General features: G+C 47.3%; 1 protein-coding gene across 1 annotated transcript in view; it reads right to left on the bottom strand.

Annotated features, from left to right (window-relative positions):
- The window catches only part of LOC119978154, a 512,568-nt gene that overhangs the window by 420,291 nt on the left and 65,924 nt on the right, over nucleotides 1–26,353 (bottom strand). Inside the window, exons 13-17 of the mRNA XM_038819593.1 lie at nucleotides 20,858–20,985; nucleotides 15,374–15,529; nucleotides 12,049–12,236; nucleotides 11,018–11,103; nucleotides 6,739–6,857 (exon numbers count right to left, since the gene is read on the bottom strand). Of these exons, the coding sequence (XP_038675521.1) occupies nucleotides 6,739–6,857; nucleotides 11,018–11,103; nucleotides 12,049–12,236; nucleotides 15,374–15,529; nucleotides 20,858–20,985 (677 nt within the window). The remainder of the gene's footprint in view (nucleotides 1–6,738; nucleotides 6,858–11,017; nucleotides 11,104–12,048; nucleotides 12,237–15,373; nucleotides 15,530–20,857; nucleotides 20,986–26,353) is intronic.

Below are 26,353 nucleotides of genomic sequence, written 5' to 3'. Positions count from 1 at the left end.
ACTTGACCAGCCCCAGGTCCTGTATACACGATGCTTCCCCCTGGCTCAAACCCATGATTCACAGCAGCGTTAGCACCGACATCCCTTCCACCCTAAAATGCCTCCTCAACTGATTCCATATCTTTACCATGGACTGCACCACTGGGCTCCCTGAATACCTACTCAGAGCCATTGGCAATGCTGCGACACCACTTTGGCCCTCCCCGCGAACGTTAAGTGTAGTGTATCCCACTTCTTAAGATCCTCCCTAGCCTCCTGCACCGGCTTCGTGAAGTTCCCCTGATGGAGCCCCATCCATTCCATCGCTACCTGAATCCCCAAATACCTAAACCAATCCCTCGCTATCGTATATGGTACCCCCCCCTAAATTAATCCGCTGTGCAGCTCATTCACCGGGAATACCTGCTTTTCCCTACATTCAACTTGTATCCTGAGAACCCGCCAAACCTCCCCAGCAGGCCAATAATCCTTCCCATAATCTCCAACGGATCTGAAACATACAAGAAGGGGTCATCGACATGGAGCGACACCCGATGCTCCCTCTATCCCCTCATAATCCCCCGGCAGTCTGACAGCCCTCTGAGAGCCATCGCCAATGGCTCTATGGCCAGCGCAAACAGCAACGGTGACAGTGGGTACTCCTGTCTCATACTCCGGTGTAAGTCAAAGCTTTGTGAGCTCATATCATTCGTCCTCACCCTTGCCCTTGATGCCACAAACAGCAACCGTACCCATGCCGCAAATCTCAGCCCAAACCCAAACCTTCCCAAAACCTCGAACAAGTACCGCCACTCCACCTGATCAAATGCTTTTTCCGCAGACATGGACATCACCACCTCCGGTAGCAGAGCCCCCGACGGATTTATCACCACATTCAACAGCCGTCTTATATTACTCACGAGCTGCCTTTCCTTCACAAAGCCTGTTTGATCTTCTGCCACCACCCCTGGGACACAATCCTCCATCCTCCCCGCCAACAACTTAGCCAATACTTTCACATCCGTGCTCCATAGTGATATGAGCCGACACGAGATTCAGGATTAGTCTGATTACTGCCTGCGTTATCGTTTCCGGCAACTCCTCCTTTTCCAGTGCTTCATTAAATGCCCCCAACAGATGTGGTGCCAGGCCGTCACAAATTCCTTATGAAAGTCTGTCGGGTAACCAGCCAACCCAGAGGCCTTGCCCGACTTCATACCCCTAATACTATCCAACACCTCATTCAGCTCCAGGGGCTCTTCCAATGCCTTTCTCTTCGCTTCCTCCACCTGGGAAAATTCCAGCTTTTCCAGAAACCGCCCCATGTCCCTCTCCTTTCCTCCTGGGTCTGCCTCATAAAGTCCGTGGTAGTACTTCCTAAATGCCTCATTTATCTTCCCTGGCTTTGACAGCATATCTCCAGCCTTTTGTGAGGGCCACAAAGAATCCAGCACGAGTTTTCAGGATACAAAGAAATAACATTTATTTACAATAACATATAGATACAACAGCAGCAACAACTTCTCTTGCTGCCAAACTCCTCTCTCCCTGGTTCCAAACTGGCCAGCTCTATTTATGCAGGGAGTCTGCTCATGATTTCTCCGCCTCCCTCATTGGGGAAGCTCATACGCCCACAGGATTGTGGGATTGTCATTAGTCGCCAGCCGGTAAGCAGGCAGGTTATAACACAGCCCCAGTCCGTATCTTCAATATTTCCCTGGACGCAGCCTGCCGGCCCAGCTGGAGCACCAGCATGCGGCTCGCCTTCTCCCCATACCCATATTGCACCCCCCTTGCCCTATGCAGTTGCCCTACCGCCCTCCCTGTTGTCAGCCTGTCAAACTGCCCCTGCAGGCGATGTATTTCCAAGTCAGGGTGGTGAGTGACTTGGAGGGGAACCTCTAGGTGGTGGAGTTCCCAGGTATCTAGAACATAGAACATAGAACGATACAGCGCAGTACAGGCCCTTCGGCCCTCAATGTTGCACCGACATGGAAAAAATCTAAAGGCCATCTAACCTACACTATGCCCTTATCATCCATATGCTTATCCAATAAATTTTTTAATGCCCTCAATGTTGGCGTATTCACTACTGTTGCAGGTAGGGCATTCCATGGCCTCACCACTCTTTGCGTAAAAAACCCACCTCTGACCTCTGTCCTATATCTATTACCCCTCAATTTAAGGCTATGTCCCCTCGTGCTAGCCACCTCCATCCGCGGGAGAAGGCTCTCGCTGTCCACCCTATCTAACCCTCTGATCATTTTGTATGCCTCTATTAAGTCACCTCTTAACCTTCTTCTCTCTAACGAAAATAACCTCAAGTCCATCAGCCTTTCCTCATAAGATTTTCCCTCCATACCAGGCAACATCCTGGTAAATCTCCTCTGCACCCGTTCCAAAGCTTCCACGTCCTTCCTATAATGAGGCGACCAGAACTGTACGCAATACTCCAAATGCGGCCGTACTAGAGTTTTGTACAACTGCAACATGACCTCATGGCTCCGGAACTCAATCCCTCTACCAATAAAGGCCAACACACCATAGGCCTTCTTCACAACCCTATCAACCTGGGTGGCAACTTTCAGGGATCTATGTACATGGACACCGAGATCCCTCTGCTCATCCACACTACCAAGAATTTTACCATTAGCCAAATATTCCTTATTCCTGTTATTCTTTCCAAAGTGAATCACCTCACACTTCTCCACATTAAACTCCATTTGCCACCTCTCAGCCCAGCTCTGCAGCTTATCTATGTCCCTCTGTAACCTGCAACATCCTTCCGCACTGTCTACAACTCCACCGACTTTAGTGTCGTCTGCAAATTTACTCACCCATCCTTCTGCGCCCTCCTCTAGGTCATTTATAAAAATGACAAACAGCAACGGCCCCAGAACAGATCCTTGTGGTACGCCACTCGTAACTGAACTCCATTCTGAACATTTCCCATCAACTACCACTCTCTGTCTTCTTTCAACTAGCCAATTTCTGATCCACATCTCTAAATCACCCTCAATCCCCAGCCTCCGTATTTTCTGCAATAGCCGACCGTGGGGAACCTTATCAAACGCTTTACTGAAATCCATATACACCACATCAACTGCTCTACCCTCGTCTACCTGTTCAGTCACCTTCTCAAAGAACTCGATAAGGTTTGTGAGGCATGACCTACCCTTCACAAAACCATGCTGACTGTCCCTAATCATATTATTCCTATCTAGATGATTATAAATCGTATCTTTTATAATCCTCTCCAAGACTTTACCCACCACAGACGTTAGGCTCACCGGCCAATAGTTACCGGGGTTATCTCTACTCCCCTTCTTGAACAAAGGGACCACATTTGCTATCCTCCAGTCCTCTGGCACTATTCCTGTAGCCAATGATGACCTAAAAATCAAAGCCAAAGGCTCAGCAATCTCTTCCCTAGCTTCCCAGAGAATCCTAGGATAAATCCCATCCGGCCCCGGGGACTTATCTATTTTCACCTTGTCCAGAATTGCCAACACTTCTTCCCTACGCACCTCAATGCCATCTATTCTAATAGCCTGGGTCTCAGCATTCTCCTCCACAATATTATCTTTTTCTTGAGTGAATACTGACGAAAAGTATTCATTTAGTATCTCGCTTATCTCCTCAGCCTCCACATACAACTTCCCACCACTGTCCTTGACTGGCCCTACTCTTACCCTAGTCATTCTTTTATTCCTGACATACCTATAGAAAGCTTTTGGGTTTTCCTTGATCCTACCTGCCAAAGACTTCTCATGTCCCCTCCTTGCTCGTCTCAGCTCTCTCTTTAGATCCTTCCTCGCTTCCTTGTAACTATCAAGCGCCCCAACTGAAACTTCACGCCTCATCTTCACATAGGCCTCCTTCTTCCTCTTAACAAGAGATTCCACTTCTTTGGTAAACCACGGTTCCCTCGCTCGACCCCTTCCTCCCTGCCTGACTGGTACGTACTTATCAAGAACATGCAATAGCTGTTCCTTGAACAAGCTCCACATATCCAGTGTGCCCAACCCTTGCAGCCTACTTCTCCAACCAACACATCCTAAGTCATGTCTAATGGCATCATAATTGCCCTTCCCCCAGCTATAACTCTTGCCCTGCGGGGTATACTTATCCCTTTCCATCACTAACGTAAAGGTCACCGAATTGTGGTCACTGTTTCCAAAGTGCTCACCTACCTCCAGATCTAACACCTGGCCTGGTTCATTACCCAAAACCAAATCCAATGTGGCCTCGCCTCTTGTTGGCCTGTCAACATATTGTGTCAGGAAACCCTCCTGCACACATTGTACAAAGAACGACCCATCTAATGTACTCGAACTATATCTTTTCCAGTCAATATTTGGAAAGTTAAAGTCTCCCATAACAACTACCCTGTTACTTTCGCTCTTTTCCAGAATCATCTTCGCCATCCTTTCCTCTACATCCCTAGAACTATTAGGTGGCCTATAGAAAACTCCCAACAGGGTGACCTCTCCTTTCCTGTTTCTAACCTCAGCCCATACTACCTCAGAAGAAGAGTCCCCATCTAGCATCCTTTCCACCACCGTAATACTGTCCTTGACTAGCAGCGCCACACCTCCCCCTCTTTTGCCCCCTTCTCTGAGCTTACTAAAACACCTAAACCCCGGAACCTGCAACAACCATTCCTGTCCCTGCTCTATCCATGTCTCTGAAATGGCCACAACATCGAAGTCCCAGGTACCAACCCATGCTGCCAGTTCCCCTACCTTATTTCGTATACTCCTGGCATTGAAGCAGACACACTTCAAACCACCTACCTGAACACTGGCACCCTCCTGCGAAGTCAAATCTGTGCTCCTGACCTCTATACTCTCAATCTCCTGTACCCCAAAACTACAATCCAGGTTCCTGCTGAATTAGTTTAAACCCCCCCAAAGAGCACTAACAGATGGTAGATGGTAGTGGTCGTGGGTTTGGAAGGTGCTGTCTAAGGAACCTTGGTGAGTTACTGTAGTGCACCTTGTAGATATACACATGGCTGCCACTGTTCGTCGGTAGTGGGGGTTTCGAATGTTTGCGGAAAGGGGAGCAATCAAGCGGGCTGCTTTGTCCTGGATGGTGTCGAGCGTCTCGAGTGTCGTTAGAGCTGCACAATGTATGAACCTCAGCAATATCACCACCTTGGCCTATCTGAAACAAAAGCATTCAGGGTCTTCCAAGGTGAAAATCCTAGCTAAAGGAGCAATACAGAAAGTCAGTTTTTTCAGACAGGCTACCGCAGACTTTCCAGGCCTTCAAATTTCTTTCTGTTTTCCCAATTTCTCTCCAAATATCTCTCTCCCTTACATAACATACAAAAGCAAAATATTGCTGATATTGGAAAACTGAAAAGGATAGAAATACGGTGCAGGTCAGTCAACATCTGTAGAGACAGCAACTTAATTAACATTTCAGGTCTTTGATCTTTCATCGCTCTCTTTCCTCTGGCATCTCGTTGTTTATTTAATCTACTGTGTCTGAGGCCTGCAGTACCAATCTTGCCCTGCACCATTTGGTGGTATTCCAAAGGCAGAGACTAGATCATTGATACACAGAGGGTTGGTGCCAACTCTAGCACACGTGCCCTATGGCGGGAAGTAGGCAGCACTGCAAGGGAAAGAAAAAGCTAGAGAACAGGCTGTGGGCATGCTGCCTGACAAAAAGGTGCACTGGATACTGCAAGAAAACAACTCAAGGAACCATGAAGATTTGTCACGTTTGCTGGTCAGAAGTATATCTGAGAAGTGAATGTGGGCCAAACCAGAAGTTTGCACAATGCAATAAGTTTAAGATATTGGCTGCAGATAATGTAAAGAGAGTTAATGGGGACTACCCAACCCCCTCCCCCCTCATTGTGGGAACCCATGAAACTCTTCCATGTTGTAGGATGTTTTAAAGATTCCTATGACCATAAAATAAACTTTCACATTACCACCTATAAAACAATTAACCAGCTTGAGAACTCTTCCTTCACTTCACTGTATTCTGTAAGAAAAGAGTACAAAGATACAAAAATGGCAACGACCATTTGTTGAAAATCACGAGTGACGAACTTTTGAAGGTGCATTAAGTTGAAATCACTGCATGAGGAATCAGATGTACAGATGCTAGGAAGAGGTAGAAAGCTAGAAAGGACCCAAGAAATAGGAGTGCCTTTTTATTTGCGACACAATGCGTAATAGCATTCTAATTCATACCAACCATTATCAATTATATTGCAGTATCCACTGAAGCAGAGTAGCATGATATGCACAACTTTAGTGCTTGGGTGGACACAAAAGTGATGCAGCTATTGAGGAAGGAGTTGGCTAGACCTGAAGTAATTTTATGAGACAAATAATAAAATCAGGATTCGTGTGCTCTTTCTGTGGTTAAATTGCACAGTAACATGGACAGGCTCTCCCAGAATATAGTACATCCTATGGAACACCAAATGTCAGGAAAATTAGTTTTCTTTTCTTTACACTGTTATTGAATTCAATGTTTCTGGGGTTGAAAATAAAATAGACATATTGGAAATTAGCTTCGTTGTACTGGTAAATGGAGAACAAGTAACTAATGTTGATGTTCAATAATACAGCTTACTACCACCTTCTCAAGGGTGATTAGGAATGGGCAATAGCTTCTATTCTAGCCAGCAACTCCCACATCACATGAATGAATAATTACAAATCTGGAATGACAGAAACCCATATTCATCGCATTTCACAACAGCAATAACTTTTTTCATACCTCACCTACCCAGTCAAGAGGAACAAATGAAAGTACATCCTGCAGAGTCAGAAAACTGGAGAACGCCTGGAAATGTTTCTTCAAGTAGTGAACAAAACTGTTGTTTTTGTAACAATGAAGAGGGAAGGCTGAACAAAACAAAAAAAATTAATAGTTTTTCAATTACCCTATAGACACAAATAAATGTTAACTTAGCATGGAAATCTGAGAGCACAAATATGCAACACGATGAAAATGGTTGAGCAATTCATTAATAAGTTATTAAAATTCCAACACAAGTGTTAAACTAGCCAAAAGCATCACATTGCTTGTATTCTATTGAAGCCTCAGCTTTAAATAATATATATATAGATATGGACGGCACGGTAGCACAGTGGTTAGCATTGTTGCATTACAGCGCCAGGGATCAGAGTTTGATTCCCGGCTTGGGTCACTGTCTGTATGGAGTCTGCATGTTCTCCTTGTGTCTGCGTGGGTTTCCTCCACGTGCTCCAGTTTCCTCCCACAAGTCCAGAAAGACGTGCTTGTTACGTGAACTGGACATTCTGAATTCTCCCTCCGTGTACCTGAACAGGCGCCGGAGTGCGGCGCCTAGGGGCTTTTCACAGTAACTTCATTGCAGTGTTAATGTAAACTTACTTGTGACAAAAATAAAGATTATTATTATTATTTTAGTGGTATTTTCTGCTGCTGGTTTCCATGAATAATTATAAGTGGAGAGTGTGTATTGTTCATCCTTGGTTGTTTTATGCACATTAAAAGTCAAAAAACACAGAGCTTTACTTGGTCAGTCAGGCAGGCACTTCATTAGGAGGCTGCACCAGGAGAAAAGTTGTAAAATAGTGCATTGGGTCAGCTGATGGACACATTTGCAATTTCGAGGGATCTTGTCAGACAGGGTCAACATAGTAACAGCTATGTACCCAGCAGCGGTGACTAGCAAATTAAGCCCATTTTCTGGGCCATTTGGATAAAGTGATGGCAGTTGGCCCCTCGCTGAGGCTGGGACAGTTAAGTGGAAGGTGCCTCCTGGTGACAGGCTGTTGGGCCACTGATGCCTCCTCTCACTCACCCCACCATACTGGGATGCAACAGTCAGACTCAGCAGCTACCCTTCCACATGGTGGTCTGACAGCTGTGGCCTTGAATTGTTTTCATTTTCTCCTAATGATGCATAGAGCAGCTCCTTTGTAGACTCCTGCTCGCCTCAGCAGCACCAACTTCTCCATGAGGGAGATGACTGCTAGGCATTGATACAGGCCCTTACTATTCAGCCTGCTATTTCTTTGATCCACCTGATGTCCACAGCTGGATGGGATTCCTGGAAATGGCTGACATCCCACCACCTTCAGTTATAGATTCCTGACCCAGAATTGAGATCAATGTCAGGATCATGAGCCAAACAAGAAAATCCAGCCCATAATTTAGGACAGCAGTTAGAGGCAAGTCGGGCGAGGCAAGAGTGTCAGATCTCTTTCCTGAACAAAATCTTGCACTTCGTATCCGAAAATTTACATCAACTGTTAATAAAGATTTATTACAAAATGTATTAACAGGTTAATGTATTGATAAACTATAGTCATTGGATGTAAATCGTCTAACTTTATTTAACTTAACAAATCTTTTAACTTTAAAATTTTCACGTACAGCCCTAGCTTTAAGAGCTGTCAAGTTTTGAGAGTTTTCAAAGTTTTGGTCTGGTCTTCAACTTTAAGCTTTAATGAGGATGATATGATACCTGCAAAGACTGATAACTCTTAAAAGAGATATTTGAATTTCCAGTGGCCAAATTAAAGGAATTGCATACTGAGGTTGCAAGTTTTAAGACTTTTATTGTAACATACAGCACAACATTAACTAAATACCATTTAAGTCGGCAACTTATACACGACAGAAAGAACCTCATTTAACCCTATTCAAATGACTGGAAGTCTCCCTCTTCAATTATTCTTTACTCTGCCTCCTAAGTAGACATTTAATTCTCTAGGAACCAGGCCCAACAAATTCTGGGTTCCCCCCACCCATCCCCCCCTCCCGCCCCACTTTTCTAGATGGATATGTTCTTCTACTCAAACTGTCAGTCATGATATTGGTTACTCTAGAGATCCATCCCATGAGTCAAAGCTAGCCAAATCGTTCAGCTTTGCTTAAACCCTCATGACCCTGGTCTTTTCGATTCAAGTGCAAGCTCTCACCTGCATAGAGACTTGTCACCCTTAACTAGCCTGGCCTGGCTGTGACCCTAGTCCTGAACTATGTTCTGGATGTTCCTGTTTGGCTTGTGATCCTGGTGAACCATAGAGACTTGCCGCCTCTATCTCTCGATGGTCTGTCACATTCACTCCAATTCTTGAAAACTGAGGGCGAGATTATCTGCAAATGCGGAGAGTCGTAAAGGCTGCCGTGAAACTGGCCGTGTTTCATGGCAGCCTTCACGCCCATTCCCGGGACCCGATTCTACCCCCCCATCGGGGCTAGGAGCGGGACCCCGGGAATCACGGCGTCGCGGCCTTAACGACCGCTGTTAAGGCCGCTTGCCAAGATGACGCGTGGCTGGTGTCTGTACGACGTCAGCCGCGCATGCGCAGGTTGGAGCCGGCTCCAACCCGCGCATGCGCGGGTGACGTCACCACGCCATTGACGAAACCCGCGCATGCGTGGTTCCGCGTTTCTCCACCGCCGCCCGACAAGATGTGGCAGCTTGATCTTGTCAGGCGACGGAGGGGTAATAGTGCGTCCCTTTTGGACACAGGCCCGACGATCGGTGGTCACCGATCGCGGGCCTGTCCCCTCCCGAGCACATCGGTGGTGCTCCCGCCCCAAACAGGCCTCTGGATGCCACAAACGGGCATCCAGCGCCCGTTTTTACGACAGCAGCAAGCAGGTGTGTTTGCTGCCGTGTTGAAACGGGCGTAAAGGCTCGGCCGCTCGGCCGCTCGGCCCATCGGCCGTGGAGAATCGCCGCTCGCCGTAAAAAACGGCGAGCGGCGATTCGTGATGTGGGTCGGGCGAGGGGGGGGGTGAAGAATAGCAGGAGGGCGCAAAAAATGTCGGGAGGCCCTCCCGCTATTCTCCCAACCGGCATGGGCAGCGGAGAATCGCACCCTGAACCTTTTCATGAAGCTCAATGATTTCTATGAAAATCAGTAACCCATTCGCAAATTCAATCTCTTCCTGCACAAGGATGAGCTTGATTCAGTTCAAGATGGTGCACAAGGTACATATGATCTGGACGAAGATGAGTGGGTTCTTCCAAGGGGTGGCTGACGAGTGCGAGAAGTGTGGGTGAGGGCCAGCGAATCATGCGCACATGTTCTGGGGTTGCGAGAAGCTGGAGAGATATTGGGAAGCAATGTTTGGAACGTTATCTAAGATTGTGGAGGCAGCGGTCAGGCCAGACCCAATGGTGGCAATCGTTGGGGAATCGGAAGTGCCGGAGCTGCTGGAGGAGAAGGGGATGAGGGGATGGGGAAGGGCCTCTCTAATTGCCCGATGTAGGATCTTGCTAAATTGGAGGTTGGACACGCCGCCAGGGGCGGTGGTCTGGCTGGGGGACTTGTACATTTTTTTCCGGTTGGGGAAGATTAAATTTGAGTTGAGGGGGTCAGCGGAGGGCATTGTGACACGGTGAGGCTTTTCATGACACTGTTTGAGGAAGTGTACGTCACGGTGGGGGGGATAAAAACGGGGAAAATTATACAATCTGTGGACTGTGAGTTTGTGAAGTGTGTTTTTGTGTATGTCGTTTGTTATTTTTACTCATGTTTGGTGTAAAATACATTTTAAAACCAAAAGGGAAGGAAGTCTAGCAACCTCACCCAGTCTGGTTTATTTGGTTGACTTTAACTGTCTTCTTAAATGGCCTAGAATGCCACACAGATGTATGCAGAAGGTGATTCACCACCACCTTCTCAAAAACAATTAGGGCTTAACAGTAAATGTTGGACTTGCCAGTAATGCCCACATTCTGTGAATGGAGAAAAAAAAACTAATGGTGAACTCCAGTTTACAAGGGATACAGAGCCCACTTATGAGAGAGGCCAATACTGTTAAACATGAGAGACAAGTACAAAACTGTAATTTGCAACAAAAAGTTTCAGAACATGTTATAGGTACCTTAAGTTTAAGACATTTAAAAGACAAAGAAAAGTATAAATACATTAGTTATTGTAGCTCCTGGACAGAATGAAAAACGTTACTGGGAGTGACTACACGTCAGTTTGAAGAACAAATTAGAAGGTGTCACTAGGCCATGAACCAGGATGAGTTTTGCTTTTATCATCATTACCTTTTGTATAATTTAACAAAACATTATATATGACTTCTTGATCTCTGGGATTCTGCTGCTCTTTGAATGAGTTCAGTATCATGACACTATGGAAAATAAACAGAAATATATCAGATACACAAAGCACTGGAATTAACAAACAATGCACCTAAGGATTTGGGAGTTAAAATTAGTCACAGTGATATTTCTGAAAAATTCCTGCATATTTGTGTGCCATCCACCTATACGCAATTTAACTTATTTGTTTCAATGAGTTCACATACTCTGAAGGAACGGGCAATAAATGCAGCCTGGTTAAAGTCAGCCTGGCTAGAACAAATTTAAAAATAACAAGTAATTTAACAAATTTAAAATCCATCTGCGCATCAGCAAATTTGATGTGGCATATTATTTTTCAACTAAAATCCCTTTATAATTATTGATTCCTGCAATGAGGTATGAAAATTCAACAAATACTCTGAAAGGATTTGCTGCCTTGACAATGCCACAATCAACTCACATCACTCCCACAATGATGTTAAAGAGGGTTTTTCAGATGTGTGTGTGCGTGTTGAATGTGTGTGATACTATTAATAGTGCTCATTTTTTAGCCGTCCTTGAAGAGTTTTTAAAACAAGACATTATAATTGTTAATAGAATCAATTTGAATGATGGGTAAAAGCTCAATTTCGATGTACGTGTGCTTTAGATAAAATTCAGGAGTATACTTGTTCACAATATTTTCAGGATTGAACAAACTGAATAAGTGACATTTTTGAATCATAAATGGAAAGCAAGACTTCAAAAAGAACAACTGATTATAATGGCAGAATGTGGTCAAGTGAATCCCACCATGTACATTTGTAAGGAGGGTCAGAAACAACAAAATTAAAATACAGTAAAGGAATGATTACATTTCTGTATGCATACTAATATGCAACATACATGACCTGGCACTGTGTCAGTGAATAAAATGCTAGTTACATGGGCCTGTTTAAGCTTACTTAGAATTGTATGCATTTCAGTTGAAGATAAATGAGGAATAAACTTACATTTTTTCCAGTGCAATACACGGGAGTCTAAAGCTGCTATTGGAAGTGAAAAGAGCAGTGGTGATCAATGGCAGAGATGGAATTAGTGTATTGTTGAGCCATTTTTCCACAACTAGATCTTTGCTTCCGGACAGGTTTTTGGAAAACTCAAGCTCCAAACCTTTTATGACATCAGCTAAAATATTGCTCTGAAAAAAGGAAACAGTCTTGCTTAAAATTATATACTAAAAGTAGATATTTACATAACACAAATTCCATCTGCTTGCAACATGATGGGCGGAATTTTCCATTGGCTGACGCCGAAATCGGGAAATGCAATCAAGCAGAGAATCGGTTCTGCGCCAAAATCACAGCGGGCGCCGATTTGATGCCAAATCACAATTCTCAGTCATCTCGACAGCAGTGTCAATATGGTCTGGAACACACATACAATAAACACCATTTGCATATCATCAAGAGGCCTGACCCAGTATTCTCCAGGGCCTCCGCGATGCTCCACCTTTGATAGGTCAAGTTCTCGATGGCACGGTTCACGTGCTTTTAAAAATCATAAAACTGGCATTGTGGCTGCTGAGGGAGAGAGATGGAGTATGGAAAGTGTCCAACATCGCCATAGTTTGCTGACAGTCGTGCCACTGGCCAGGGGGCTTCGGCCAGGGCTGGCAGGGGGGAGGCCAGGAGGTGGGCTGTGGGGTCAAGGTGGACAGGCATGGAACACCATTGCCGCAACCGGAAAGGCAGCCATACAGCTGCTCACGCTGCTGACAGCCCACTGTGAACTTAGGGCCACTGATCATACAGATTTCTCCCCAGCCACCCCACTCCCCCTAAGTGCCCACCGGCCCCAGCCAACCCATCAGCTCAAGGGCATGTTCCAGCGCAACTAGTGCCATCTTGTTGGCTGGGATGAGTGTGTGTGAGGAGTGTAATGTTTATGTGCGGCAGCCTCCTGAGTATCAATCACGGATCCAGTGAATCCCACATCATCTTTCATTGGAATCAGTTGCATTCCATGTTGCGCTGGTGCTAGTCCCTCCATGGTAGCTGAATCAGTCCAGGCTCATCGCCAGTTTTGCTGCCGTGAAAGTTCATGAATCCTGCCGCACCATCAACACTAAGTCTCAGGAATGGAGAAACCAGCTCAATACCTTTCTAACAATTAAAACTTCTCGTGAAGACCTGGGGCGGGATTCTCTGGGAATTGACGGGGCAGGCAGAAATGGCGCAGTGGATTAGCGGGAACCACTCCGGCATTGGATCCTCCGCACCTTCAGGGGCTAGGGCGGCGCCGGAGGGTTTTGCGCCCCGCCGGCCGGCGTGGAAGGCCTTTGGCGCCGCCCCAGCCGGGGCCGAAGGGATACCGCCGGCTGGCACGGGTCCGCGCATGCGCGGGGGCGTCAGCGTCAGCTGACATCATCCCCGTGCATGCGCAAGGGGTTCACCTTCATGCTGGCCATTGCGAAGGCTTACACAGCTGGCGCGTAGGAATAGAGTGCCCCCACGGCACAGTCCCGCTGCAGATCAGTGAGCCCCGACTGCAGGCCAGGCCACTGTGGGGGCACCTCCTGGGGCCAGATCGCCCATTGACCCCCGAGGACCCGGAAGCCTGCCCGCGCCGCCAGGTTCCGCCGGTAAGGGACCAACTCCAATTTACACTGGCGGGACCAGCATAGAACGGGCGGAAACCCGGCCCATCGCGAGCCAGAGAATCGCCGGGGGGACCCGCCGACCGAAGCGGCGCGATTCCCGCCCCCGCCAAATCTCCGGCGCCAGAGAATTCGGCAGCTGGTGGGGCGGGATTCACACTGCCCCCTGGTGATTCTCCGATCCGGCAGGGGGTCGGAGAATCCCGCCCCAGATTTTCAAACAAGAAACTGGATGTGAGTATTTATCATAATCAGCGTTAGGTTTGGAGGGAATTAAGTTATCATTCTGTGATTCTGCTACTCCATCTTAAATGATCACCATCTCTTCCTATCCATTACCCCCACAACTATAGGCGAGTGCACTGTCAAGCGACAGATTAGATCACTCAAACAGTCACCCCACAATTTGTATGTATGCGGTCCAAAGATCTTGACTTGTTCAGGCAATAAAGTTTGGACCATGCATTCGCTCGAAAACTGGACTTTGCAGCCAATTATCAACACAAAGTCAGAGTGGCACCATGGTGCAGAGGTTAACACTGCTGCCTCACGGCGCTGAGAGTCCAGGTTCTATCCTGGCTCCAGGTCACAGGCCATGTGAAGTTTGCACATTCTCCCCATGTCTGCCTGGGTCTCGTCCCACAACCCAAAGATATGCAGGAAAGGTGGATTGACCACACTAAATTGCCCCTTACTTGGAAAAAAATCATCAAGTCTCAGTTTCCATGCAACTGTGAATCTAAAGGAGCAAAAAAGAACAAAATTGTACAATCCTTTTGTGGTCTGCCAGATTCTCTGGGTGGAATTCTCCACTCCCAGGAAAAATCGGAACGACGGCCCCGGAGGCCGCTCCTCGCCCCCTATTCTCCCCTCCCGGCGGGGCTAGGAGCGGCGCTCCGTAACTCTCGGCCGCGGGGGCGTCACGCCAAGAATGACGCGGCCGCCGCGCCTAATGACGTCAGCCGCGCATGCGCAGGTTGGCCGGCTCCAACCCGCACATGCGCGGCTGACGTCATGCGCCAACGGCACGAACCCGCGCATGCGCAGTGGCCGACTTTCCCCTCAGCCGCCCCGCAAGACGTGGCAGCTTGATCTTGCGGGGCGGCGGAGGGGAAATAGTGCGTCTGATTTGGACACCGGCCCGACGATCGGTGGGCACCGATCGCGGGACTGTCCCCTCCCGAGCACAGTCGTGGTGCTCTTTCCCCTGTACTCCCCCCACAAGCCCCAAACGGGCATATCTCACCCGTTTCACGACGGCAACGACCAGGTGTGTTTGCCGGCATCATGAAATGGCCGCGAAGGCCAGGCCGCTCGGCCCATCCGGGTCGGTGAATCGGCGTTCGCCGTGAAAAACGGCAGGCGGCGATTCTTCCGAGCTTGGGGGGGGGGGGGGGAAGAATCGCGGGGGGCATCAGGGGGGCGTGAAATTTGTCGGGGGGCCCTCCCGAGATTCTCCCACCCGGCGTGGGGAGCGGAGAATCGCGCCCTCTACTTTTTGGTGTGCAGATTCATTCATTGTCCCACTGTTAGTAAGGCACTCGGCTTTAGATAGGTTTCCAGCACTGCAAACTACAGGTACATTGTTCTGATGTAATATATATAATTTTGGGAGATAAACTACAGCTGATCTGTGGTACATTGTGTTCTGAAAAGTACAAATAATATTTACATCTCACCTCTTGGGCTTCCATGATGAATTGATTGATAAGTGTAGCCAGATTCTGGATGGGATGGATGTTGATTAAGATGATGGTCAGTGTCTTATAGTCATTAATGAATCCAGGTCTGCTCAATACTTTAGCCAGTTCACTGGGATCCATGCCACTCAACAACTGTAAAAACATGACAAGGATATAACAATTTTCTGTAAATAGCTTGAAGTAGATTGGGTGAAACATATGAGGCTCCGTTTTCAGTGTGAGGCTGCCCCACAATGGGAAACCCATTGACCAGCTGGCGAAACGGAGAATCCCGACGGCGTGCTGAACCAGAAATCTGGTGCGGCGGGATGGATAAACCCGCCCTTGAATTTTAAATTACCAGAGTGACAGAAAATTAGTCTTTTAATGAGCCTGATTGCCCATGTGTATAGCACTGCCAGTCTCGTCTCTGCAAAATTGGCACAGTGATGGGATGGAGCTAGGGAACCGGGATGCCAACCGGCAGGGCTATTCTTAGCTCCTGCCTCCAATCCAGGCCAAAGACCAAGAACCCAACCCCTTGTTATATTCTTCTCCACTCTCTCAATGCAGCACTGAAGAACATTTAAATAATTTAAGCATCTTCTACATTAATGACATTCTGACAATGCAGACCTTGAAACTCTATGAGACTACATCACATACTAAAGTGATAATGTCATAAACGCGATTTATACCAAGCAGAATAATTGCCTTCTTATTATTTTTCACCCAAGTGATCGACCCATAGTGCTTTATTTTAAAGGCAGATTCCCAAGTCTACTGCCCCTGTGAGGTCCTCTCTTAGTGGCCTATGGAGAGCTGGCCTGTGTTCTTCATGTTAGGTCAATTGTCTCTGGCCAATATGACCTCATTACTTCTATTGACCTGCAGAAGAACAGACTGCAGAGGAGAACCAATCCTTTCAATGTCCCTATCCAATCAAACACCAATCTCTCCATTGTGGAGCCCGGGGATGTGTGTGCTTATGGCAGAAATATTCATGTTAGCTACAGCTGAAGCTAACAGGACAGTCGATTCAAGCAGCAAGCAGAGTGGTGCAAGGGCTCAATGAAGGTGGGAGCTAAAACTACTGAAAGCAATTAAATCATGGGGAATAAATTCCTTGTTTTGCAGTAGTTGCAATTTATGCACACCAGGTTGAGGCCAGAGTTCTGCTCAGCAAAGAAGATTAAGTCTCTGCTCAGCTGTAACTTTACCATTCAGTGGTATTTCTAGAGCTGACTCATGCTCCTATGACAAAGACATTCAGGAGATAATGTGATTTGCAGCTTCCAGATTTCTTCAAAGGTTTTCCATTTTGGTTTCTACTTCAGTGATTGTTTTCTGTGTGTTATTTACATTAATATTGTTTAAAAATTGTTGGTGATATCTTAAAGAAGTACGTATTTACTATTGTAGTTTTTTGTATTTACTTAATTAAAACAGATACTGATTTTGTGAAAGGATCTCTATTGTATATTAAAGTCAGAAACTTCAATGACAGGATATCATAATTTTAGTAGCTAAGTATAATTAATACAAGCTTTGTCCCAAATGTTTATTCTAGTGGAAGCATTCCTATGTGGATCAGAGTGATGCAGCTTTGGGGACTTCCAATCACGAGCATGGAACCTATGAACCTATGAGCGGCTGCACATTTGGTGCCTCCCATTCCAGATGGATATTTTCGGCCTTTTCCTTGCCCGAAGGGCAAAGTAATTGGGGGCAAAAGGTAAAGGAGTGCCTGGGGAAGGTATTACTCCTCTGGTGAGGCTGGTGGATGGATCCGCAGTGGGAGCAGGAAAGTCTCATCTTGTGCACTGTCTGTCCAGTGGTCGACAGGAGCAGTTGGCAGAGTTCCTGAATAATAAGTTTTGGCAACAGAGGAAAGAGGCCCTGGAAGACCTAGCCAAGGTGGTGGAACTGCTGAGACCTGAGATCGAGCGAGTAAAGCAGAGGCTGAGTCCCAGGGCCTGGCGATCCAGAAAGTGGAGGAAGCGGTGGGGGAGCACGAGGAGCAGTTGGCCTCATAAGTGGTGGAGGTGGGAGTGATGCAGGAGAACCAGAAGGGATGGAGAATCGCTCCAGAAGGCAAAACCTAAGGATTATTGGGATGACTGGAGGCATTGAAGGTGCGGAGGCCATGCTGTATGTGGCAAGAATGCTGGAGAAATTGATAGGGGAGGGGACCTTTGATCAGCCTATGGAGGTGGACCAAATGGTACAGGGCGCTGAGCAGGAGGCCGCAGGTGAGCAAGCCACTAAGGGCGATGGTGGTGCAGTTGCACCGCTTTCAGGACAAGAAGATTCTTCGATGGGTGAGGCAGACCAAGAAATATACCTGGGAAGGGAACAAGCTGCGGGTGTACCAGGACCTGGGTGCAGAACTGGCGAAGAGAAGGGCCGGGTTTAACCAGGAAAAGTATGCCTTCTTTGAAAAGGGGGTGAAGTTTGAGATATCGAAGCGAGAGCTTTATTTCGCCACACCAGAAGAGGAGATGGGATTTATGAGGGACAATGGACTGGGAAGAGAGTGCGGACATTGAACTTTGGAGGAGTTTTGTGTGGTCTCTAAAGTGTTTAATGGCAGGGTTTTCTGGGTCAGATTCTCACGGGTTAGTTAACAGGAGTTAAGTGGGGGTTTACCAAGAGGAAGTCGTAGTGCGGGCGGAGGGAATGGAGTTGGTTCTTTGTTCGAGGGTGAGGGGAGGGAGGTTTGATGATATGGTGTGGTTGGTGTGTCTCAGTTGGGAAGAGATTATTGGCGGTGGACATCCGAGGGTGGACCTGGAGAGTCGCGTGATGTGGGCTGGCCCAGAAAGTGATACGGCTGACCAGCAGGGGAAGGCGGAGCGCCCCTCCCCCCCCCCCCCCCCCCCCCCCCCCGACCAGGCGAGTCATGTGGAAAGTGAAGGAAGGGGTTGAATGTGCTCTAGTGACTGTTTATGCCCCGAATTGGGACGATGTGGACTTTATGAGATGGGTGTGACGGACGATTCTGGACTTGGACTCGCATCAGCTGATTCTGAGGGGGATTTAAACACGTCATAGATTCGAGCTTGGACCGGTCAAGTCCCAAATTGTCGGGGTATTGTCAGTGGCAAAGGAGCAAAAGGGGTTTATGGAGCGCAGGGGGGTAGACCGGTGGAGGTTTGGGCGGCCGGTGGTGAAGGAGTTTTCACGTGCACCGGGTGTACTCCCAGATTGATTTGTGTGTGTTGGACAAGACGTTACTGGCGGGTGTGGACAACTCAGAGTATTCAACGATTTTAGTTTTCAAGCACGCGCGGCACTGGGTGCGTTTTTGCAGGTTACTCGGTGTGGGGGTAGTGGCTACAGTGGAGGCTGAATATGGGGTTGCTGGCAGATGAGGAGGTGTGTGAATGGGTGCGGGCTGCCATTCGGGGCTACGTGGAACTAAATGACACGGGAGAGGTCACGGCTGCCATGCTGTGGGAGGCGCTCAAGACTGTAGTCAGGGGGTGCGCCGGGCTTTCCTGGAGCCGGGGAGAGGGGAGTGGGGTTGGCGAACATGATGAACTATAATTGGTTGACGAACAGTGATATGGTAAGGAAATGGGCCGTGAGGGAAGGGTTGATGTGGGGGTGGGTGGAGGCGGTATTGTGCAGCGGGACGTGTATGAGGGCTTTGTTGTTGCCGCCTTTACCATTTTCGCTGGCAATGTATTCCGCGAGCCTAGTGGTGGTGTCAGCTTTGAGGGTGGGGGGCAGTGAAGGCCACATTTGGGGCTGGAGGGTGCTTCAGTGTGGGCAATGATCTGTAATAATCTTTGCACTGGCGGGGCTGGATTCGAGGCTTGGGGGGGCCAGCAGGCAGGGGTTGAGCGCTTTGGCGGCTTGTTCATAGGGGGCAGATGTGCAGGACTGGAGGACCTGGAGGAAATGTATGAATTGCCCAGAGAGAATAGCTTTAGGTATCTACAGGTTCGGTACTTTGTAAGGAGAGAGGTAACATCCTTTCCAGGGCTGCCGCTCCTAGGGTTGCAGGGTAAGGGGCTCTCACGGGATGAAATAGGGGAGGGGAAGCTGTTGGATGATTATAAGGAGTTGATGGAGTGGGAGGGAGCCCTGGTGGGGGTATTAAGAGGAAATAGGAGAAGGAGCTGAGAGGGTAAGTGGCGGCTGAGATGTTGACAGAGGCCTTGCGGAGAGTGAAAGCATCCTCAAAATGCGCAGCACGGTAGCACAAGTGAATAGTACTGTGGCTTCACAGCGCCAGGGTCTCAGGTTCAATTCCCTGCTGGGTCTCATCATGTCTGCGTGGGTTTCCTCCAGGTGCTCCGGTTTCCTCCCACAGTCCGAAGATGTGCAGGTTAGGTGGATTGGCCATGATAAATTGCCCTTAGTGACCAAAAAAAGGTTAGGAGGGGTTATCGGGTTATGGGGATAAGATGGAAGTGAGGGCTTAAGTGGGTCGGTGCAGACTCGATGGGCTGAATGGCCTTCTTCGGCACTGTGTGTTCTATGCTCTATGTGCGAGGTTAAGCCTCATCCAGTTTAAGGTGGTGTATAGGGCTCACATGACAGTGGTGAGGCTGAGTAGGTTCTTTGTGGGGGTAGAGGATAGGTGTGGGCGATATGCGGGCGGGGGGGTGGTGGGGGGGGGGGGGGGGGGCATGAATCACATCCAGATGTTCTGGGTATGTCCAAGACCGAGGAGGTTCTGGCAGGGGTTCTCGCATGTGATGTCGAAGGTGCTGGGTGTGGAGGTAATTCCAAGTCCAGAGGTGGCGATATTTGGGGTGTCAGAAGACCTGAGAGACCAAGGGTGAGAGGGGCCGATGGTTTGACCTTTGCCTCCCTCATAGCCTGGATTTTGCTTGGGAGGCGGGATTCAGAGCTGCCGAAAGCGGGAGTGTGGGTGAGGGACCTGCAGAATTCCTGAGGCTGGAGAGGGTCAGAGGGGGTCGGCAGATGGGTTCATCCATGGGTGAAAGCCGTTAATTGATTTCTTCAAAGAGGTTTGGGGGGTCAGCAAGGGGTGTGGAGGGGGGATGGGGGTTAAAATGGGGAAGGAGGGACATGAGGACAGGTTGGTGTCAGGGGAATGGTGGGGGAGTGGTTGTTGGGCGTTTATCAAATTGTTTGATTGATCTTTTGATTCTGTTTGTACATATGAAAAAGCCTTGAATAAAATATTTTTTTTAAAGTGATGCAGCTTGCAAATACTACTCCAGACTATGCCGGCGGTGGATCCAGAAGATCTGGCCCTGAATTGAAATCATATTCAACTACTATGCCATCTTTGGAAATTACACACTCAAAGGACTGAAAGACACAGAAAATGTATTTTCTTTCTGCTTTTTAGTATTGCGATTGAATTTGGAGAGTTCCAGGGCTTGAACAAGAATAATCATAATGAAAATTGCCAGATTATTTGTGCTGGCTAGAGACAGATCAAGGAACAAAAGTTGATCTGAAATGCTACATCCACCATGTTTCACATTTGGGTTCTACCTTAGTTACTTGGTCAGCAGGAAGCAGTGCAGATATATCTTTCAGAGTTAGAAACTGGGTGAAGCTTCGATACAACCCCTCCAAGAATTGAATGAAACTGTTGCTTTCATAACAGTTAAGTTCAGACGCTATAAAAAAAACAGAAAATATTCACCTGCTTTTCAATTACATCAGTTACACAAAAGATATTAACTTGTCATGAACACCTGAAAGCCAAGATAAAGCAAAATGATAAAACAGATAGACCTATTCATTAATTAATCATTAAATTCCTAACAAAGGATGGCACAATCGTTAAACTAGACAGAAACATGAGCCAAGATTTTATAAAATTCTGTCTCAAGGTCGCTCGAGTTTTCAAGTAGTAGCAATGTTTTGATGAACGTTTCTGCTAATTAGTTGTTCTATTTTTTAAATAGTTATTTTTCTTAAGCAGTATTTATTATTTATTGTTTAATTATCTTATAGGGCATTCAGACACAGACACGTGTTGTGGGCCTAAAGACACAGGGGACAGGATTCTTCATCCCACCAGTTTTCTGTTGCGGCGTGCCCCCGCCGCCAGTGGGATTCTCTGGCCCGCCAGAGACCAATGGGGTTTCCCATTGTGGGCAGCGCCACGCCGTCGGCAAGTCTCTGGGCTTGGGTGCACTGCCGGCGCAACGGAGAGTCTAGCCCAGTATTTTGATTTAGAACATAGAACATTACAGCACAGAACAGGCCCTTCGGCCCTCAATGTTGTGCCGAGCAATGATCACCCTACTCAAACCCACGTATCCACCCTATACCCGTAACCCAACAACCCCCCTCCCCCCCCAACCTTACATTTTTAGGACACTACGGGCAATTTAGCATGGCCAATCCACCTAACCCGCACATCTTTGGACTGTGGGAGGAAACCGGAGCACCCGGAGGAAACCCACGCACACACGGGGAGGACGTGCAGACTCCGCACAGACAGTGACCAGCCGGGAATCGAACCTGGGACCCTGGAGCTGTGAAGCATTTATGCTAACCACCATGCTACCATGCTGCCCTATTTCTAGCGCCCATGGAGCTAGAATGGAAGTGGGCACGTGCTAAAAATTGTAACGGTGGTTCCCTGCATATTGCCGCCTGCCCTCAGGCCACTTTTGTAGTGGCAGCATGTGGGTAACTCAAAGGACATCAGGCGGGTGGCTGATTACACCAATTAAAAGCTTATTAGTTGATTGGGATTTTTCAATCAGCCATAAGATTCTCAAAAGCAGTGAGAGACAGTCTCCTGTTGAGAGGCCAGTGGGCTCCAGATAGGCCTATCATTTCTATTTTTAGCTCAAATATTTAAGTACCCCTCCTTTATTTATCTGCCATCGCATCTGACTGTTCCTTTCAAACTGGATAGCCACAGATTGGCTCTCCAGCTCGGAGAGCCCGTGCCAGTGGGAGGATGTTGCAAATGATTCCGATTAATGGGCTGGAAGCCCGATTCTCCACGCCCCCATGATGGTCCAGCCCTCTTGGCAGGGATTCATGCAGGCATGTATTGCTGCGAGTATTTTCAAATGTGGCCCTGATGCGGTCAACCCCGCAGTGGGTTATGGTGTACGTATGAAACATAGGTTCCCCCAAAGTCCATCGGAAGGCCCCCCTCACTCCGCAATGCAAACCCTGCCCACCCCTGTCTCCCCCAAAAGAACCCAACAAAGATCCACCATCCGATCCCCCATCAGACCCCAAACAAGAGACCTCCCATCAGTCCCCCAACAAGAGACCCTCTCATGAGTCCTCCAACAGAGCCCACTACAGAGAGTCCACCAACAGAAAGCCCCCCCACAACAGAGACCCCCACCAAAACCTCAATGGAGATGTCACCATCAGTCCCTAATCAGATCCCAGAGACCCCCAATCAGATTACCTATCAGATCTGTAATTGAAAATATGGAAAGATGTGTCATTTGAAACATGGAAGTCTGGCAATATCTGGTCTGAGAGAAACATGAGAGGATACAGGGAAAAATCCCACGAAGGGTTAACAGCAGCTGCAAAGAGCAGGATTGTAAAATACAGATTCTTTCTCTCAAGCAAACACACAGGATTCTTGTATGAAGCTAAAAACAATGGTTCACACCTTCATTGAAACTAACCATCTTAGTAAGCATCTGAAAAAGCATGGATGAGTGTTTCAGGTGATAAACGTAAACCTTTCAAGTTATAACCAAGTGGATTTTAGCATACAGCTAAAAGCAATGTTTCACACCTTAATTGAAATTAACTATTTTAGTAAGCAGCTGGAAAGGAAAGGAAGAGGTTCAGTTGAATCTGGTGACAATTCTAGGTGTGAAGTTCTGCCGATATCAGGTAAATTAAAGAAAACTGGAGACTATAGTCTACGAGAAACATAATTTAGAGCCAAAAACAATTGGGGACACAATTGGAAAATAAAACTATAGGAATGACAGTAATTAAAAGTAACACCTCTAGAAATCAAAGCATTTTGAACATCACAAAGGCAATGTAATCAGATCTGAGAGGTGAGGTCATGTCAAAATGAATACTTAGTTGTATTAGAATGTTTAGATCAAAGATACTTTTTACAATCAAAGTGAAATAAAAGTTACTTTACAATAAAGTCATAAAACTTAATAACTGTTAGAAAGAGAATATAAACCCAGAGACCAGAGCAGGAACTACCAGAACCAGAGGGAGAGAGAGAGAGAGAGAGGCAGAGAAGGAACAAGAGAAGCAAGCAGAGTCAGCTTACAGTCAGCGGGAAAGATAAGACATAGCAGCCAAGCTAAACCAGCTAATACATCTAAGGAAGACTAGAATTTAAAGAGGAGGCAGAGTCAGCTCAGAGATAGCCAGCAGAGTCAGCTCTCACAGCTCGGTACATGGGAAATATAGGGCTCGCCAGCAAATACATCTAAAGAAGACCAAATTTTTAAAAGATTGATTGTCAAGTTGGGCCTGAAGGTCGCTTCAACCAACCAGAAGGATCCAGAAGCAAGATCTTTTTACTTTTCTGTAAAGACAGTGATTGCATCTTTTAAAAGAAAAAATATATTATAATAAAATAACTTAATTTAACCTGAAACAGTGGTTATTCCTAAGTCTACTTTACTTACCTAGTAATGCGGGACCCAGGATCGATGCTACTAAGTGGTCAGTAGATGAAATCTTCGGTGAAGCTATGGGTTATACCGGGGATATATATATAGTTTGACCTGAATAGCACCCACCGAAGCCTGCATCGGAGTCAGGGAGTGAGAATCCCTGTTCACCATTAAGAATATCGGCCCTTTTTGGTATAGGGGGACTTCTAAGAATAGTGGTGAGTTTTCAACAACAGACCCCTCTAACAAACACCCCCATCAAAACCCTCAGAGAACCCCCATGAGTCCACCTACAGAGACCCCTGCAAATAGAGCCCACCCCCCACAAACAGAGACCCCCCAAACAGAGATCCCATCCAAACAGAGATCCCCTCCAAACAGAGATCCCCCCAAACAGAGGTGCCCCCCAAAACAGAGATGCCCCCCAAAACAGAGATCCCCTCCAAACAGAGATGCCCCCAAAACAGAGATCCCCCAAACAGAGATGCCCCCAAAACAGAGATGCCCCCCAAAACAGAGATCCCCCCAAACAGAGATGCCCCCCAAAACAAAGATGCCCCCCAAAACAGAGATCCCCTCGAAACAGAGATCCCCCCAAAACAGAGATGCCCCCCAAAACAGAGATGCCCCCCAAAACAGAGATGCCCCCAAAACAAAGATGCCCCCAAAACAGAGATGCCCCCCAAAACAAAGATGCCCCCCAAACAGAGATGCCCCCCAAAACAGAGATGCCCCCCAAAACAGAGATGCCCCCAAAGCAGAGATGCCCCCCAAAACAGAGGTGCCCCCCCTAAGCAGAGATGCCCCAAGCAGAGATGCCCCCCCCCAAACAGAGACCTCCCCCCAAAACCCTATAAGACCCATTAGACCATAGGACATAGGACTAGAATTAGGGTACTCGGCCCATCGAGTCTGCTCTGCCATTCAATCATGGCTGATACTTTTCTTATCCCCATTCTCCTGCCTTCTCCCTGTAACCCCTGATCTCTTTATTAATCAAGAATCTATCTATCTCTGCCTTAAAGACACTCAGTGGTTTGGCCTCCATAGCTTTCTGAGGCAAAGAGTTCCACAGATACACTACCCTCTGGCTAAAGAAATTCCTCCTCATCTCTGTTTAAAAGAATTGTCCCTTCAGTCGGAGGCTATGCTCTCTGGTTCTAGTTTTTGCTACTAGTGGAAACACCCTCTCCACATCCAGTCTATCCAGGCCTCGCAGTATCCTGTAAGATCCCCCTCATCCTTCCAAACTCCAACGAGGACAGATCCAGAGTCCTCAACTGCTCCTCATACGACAAGCTCTTCATTCCAGGGATCATTCTTCTAAGCTCCTCTGAACCCTTTCCAAGGTCAGCACATCCTTCCTTCGATACGAGGCCAAATTCAAGATATTTAATCTCAGGGGTGTGACTGTCTCCTGAAACAGAGTGTCCAGATACCTGGTTCTGGTCATTGCATTATTGGACAGATGTGATTGCACTAAGGGTACAGAAGAGATTTTCAAGGTTGTCACCAAGAATGGATAATTTTTGGTAGGATTGGAAATGGCTGGATTCTTTTCTTTGGAACAGAGGTCGCTGAGGGAAGATTTCTGAGGTGTATACATTTATGAGGGGCCCAAAGGACATATTCCCCTCAGCAGATGCGCCAATAACAAGGGGGTATATATTTAAAGTAGTTGGTAAAGGGATTCAAATAGATCTGCAGAAAAATGTTTTAACCCAGAGGATAGTGGGGGCATGGAACTCTGCTGGAAAGAGTGGTAGAGGCAAAAACCCAATTGCACTTAAAAAAAACATTTAGATTTGCATTCAAAGTGCCTTTAACCTGGCGCTATGGACCCGCACCTGAGAAGTGGAATTAGACTGGAAAGCTCTTTTTCAATCAGCAGAGACACAACAATTGGAATGGTCTCCTTTTAATAAAAATGCTTGGAAATGTTCACATTCTTCAATTTGAGTTCTCTGTCTGAAGGCAGGTCTGATCCACAGTGCCACAATATCCATAATGGGCAGGACAAGGAGGCAGGTCCTCAATCCATCTCAGCCGAAACATGGATCAAGTCCTTTGCAAATCGTACCAATCTTCCATGCCGTCCATCCAGCCAACTGGCCCCCCAAAAGTTCAGACTTATAGTGGCAACTTACCCTTTTGCATGCACTTTGTAGCCTGGAGGTATGGATAATGATGGCAGAGGCTCCATCTTCTTTACCTCACATGGCTGATTAGGAATCTCTCCCACTGTTATTGCCTCCCATTGGCATATGTTGATAGGATTTACAAGTTGATACTTGACCTGTTTAGTCACATTATTCCACACCTCCTACACTATCACATCCTGAAGTGTGACTTAAACTGACTCAGAGGCAGGGACACTACCCACTGAGACCTCCATTCTCCT

The sequence above is a fragment of the Scyliorhinus canicula genome, chromosome 15 (assembly GCF_902713615.1).
Source record: "Scyliorhinus canicula chromosome 15, sScyCan1.1, whole genome shotgun sequence".
NCBI lineage: Eukaryota > Metazoa > Chordata > Chondrichthyes > Carcharhiniformes > Scyliorhinidae > Scyliorhinus > Scyliorhinus canicula.
The sequence above is the reverse complement of the archived record's forward strand: the minus strand, read 5'-3'. Positions and strand labels throughout refer to the sequence as shown.